Source organism: Pteropus medius, unplaced genomic scaffold (genome assembly GCF_902729225.1).
Source record: "Pteropus medius unplaced genomic scaffold, Ma_sr-lr_union100, whole genome shotgun sequence".
NCBI classification, from domain to species: Eukaryota; Metazoa; Chordata; class Mammalia; order Chiroptera; family Pteropodidae; genus Pteropus; species Pteropus medius.
In genome coordinates this window covers 1174270-1175873 of record NW_024350927.1, presented here as the reverse complement: position 1 = coordinate 1175873, position 1604 = coordinate 1174270, and the positions used below count along the sequence as shown (strand labels likewise).

General features: G+C 52.7%; 1 protein-coding gene across 1 annotated transcript in view; it reads left to right on the top strand.

Annotated features, from left to right (window-relative positions):
* The window catches only part of ACTL8 (actin like 8), a 28860-nt gene that overhangs the window by 10297 nt on the left and 16959 nt on the right, over window positions 1-1604 (top strand). The window contains exon 3 of the mRNA XM_039842021.1: window positions 998-1590. Coding sequence (XP_039697955.1) covers window positions 998-1590 — 593 coding nt within the window. The remainder of the gene's footprint in view (window positions 1-997; window positions 1591-1604) is intronic.

Sequence of the window (1604 nt, the reverse complement as noted above, 5' to 3'; positions counted from 1 at the left end):
CAGTGTCAAAGTGAATACTTTAATGAGTTTTGGTAACTGGGCAGCCTATATTTTTACTTGTCACACCTGGCAACCTGGCTGTCTAGCCCTTTACAGAAAATGCTTGCCGAGCCCTGCTCTAAATGAACAGGAAGCTCCTGTTTTAAGTGGGGGAGTCACATGTAATTTTCTCTTTGAAAAAGATGGTGGTGGGAGAATGGAAGGAGCTCCCTCCCACCGAGGGGGGAAGACGGGCCTGTGGTGGCCGGAAGAGGTGGCTAAGTGGCCAGACGCAGCAGAGGGTGGACTGTTGCAGCCTTTCCGCCTCCGTAGAGTCAGAAACTTGGGGAACTAGGGAGGAGATGGAGGTGCTCGAGAAAGATCGAGGGACTGGGGGGCAGGGAGAGAAAATCAGCCTGGGGACTTCGCCAAACTCTGAACACCAGGATTCCAGTTTTGTCTTGATGTTTGAAAAATTTTCGTTAAAATAAAAAATAACGAGTCTTCATCTACCAGGAGGTGAGGGTATTTTCTCTCTTTTTTTATGCCTTCATTTTTTTGGAGGCAATGGTGAATATGCTGTACTTGTTTCTTTTCTAATCTCATCTTTCTTTTTGTAAAGAAATGGTTCAGGCTGCACCTTTCCCCCTGTGCTGTGGCCTTCAACCCACCTCCAAGGCTCACTCAGGCAGGCCTCTGAGAGCCATTTCTTGCAGCCCAATAGCTCTTCCCACCTCTCCACCTGAAAGGTCTTCTGAAAAGCCATCATCGAGCAAGCTCCTTTAGGGCAAAGCCGATTCTTTCTAACCTTTTAGAGCCCCTCCCTTCTTCCCCGCAGATGAGCTTCAGGGGCCCTGGGCCTAACGTCCTGGGGGCATGCATCCGTCCATTCTCTCAGAAAACACCAGTCTGTGCTGACTTCGGTTTTGACAGCTGAGTTTAGCATGGTCTTGGGCAAACAAAAATGGATCAGGGCCTTTTGTTCGAGGAGAGTACCCTGAGTGTCTGTTTCTTACAGATTATGTTCGAGTTACTGGATGTCCCATCCCTACTCCTGGCCGACCAGCTGGAGATGTCCCTGTACGCCTCCGGCCTCCTGACTGGCGTGGTGGTCGATTCTGGCTATGGCCTGACCCGCATCCAGCCTTTCTATCTGGGCCGCCCATTACGGCCCAGTGGTAAGACGCTGGAGTTCGCAGGTCAGGATCTCTCTACCTATCTCTTCAAGAGCCTCTTTAAGGACCATGACAATGGACACAACCTGTTTAAGCTGGAAACGGTTGCCACCACTCAGATGAGCAAATGCTATGTGCCGCAGAACCTGGGCGAGGCGCTGGACTTTCGTCAGAGCCTGCCCAGCGGCTCGGATGAGAGTAACACCTATCAGCTCCCGGATGGCACCTCCGTGGAGCTGGCCCCCATGCAGCGGCTGGCCCCCGAGATGTTCTTTAGCCCGCAGGTGTTCGACCTTCCAGGGCCCAGCATCCCCCAGGCCCTTGTGGATTCCGTCAAGACCTGTGAAGCCTCTCTACACCCTCTGCTCGTCTCCCACGTGATGGCCTGTGGGGGGAACACCCTCTACCCAGGCTTCACCAAACGTCTGTACAAGGAGCTGACCACGGATC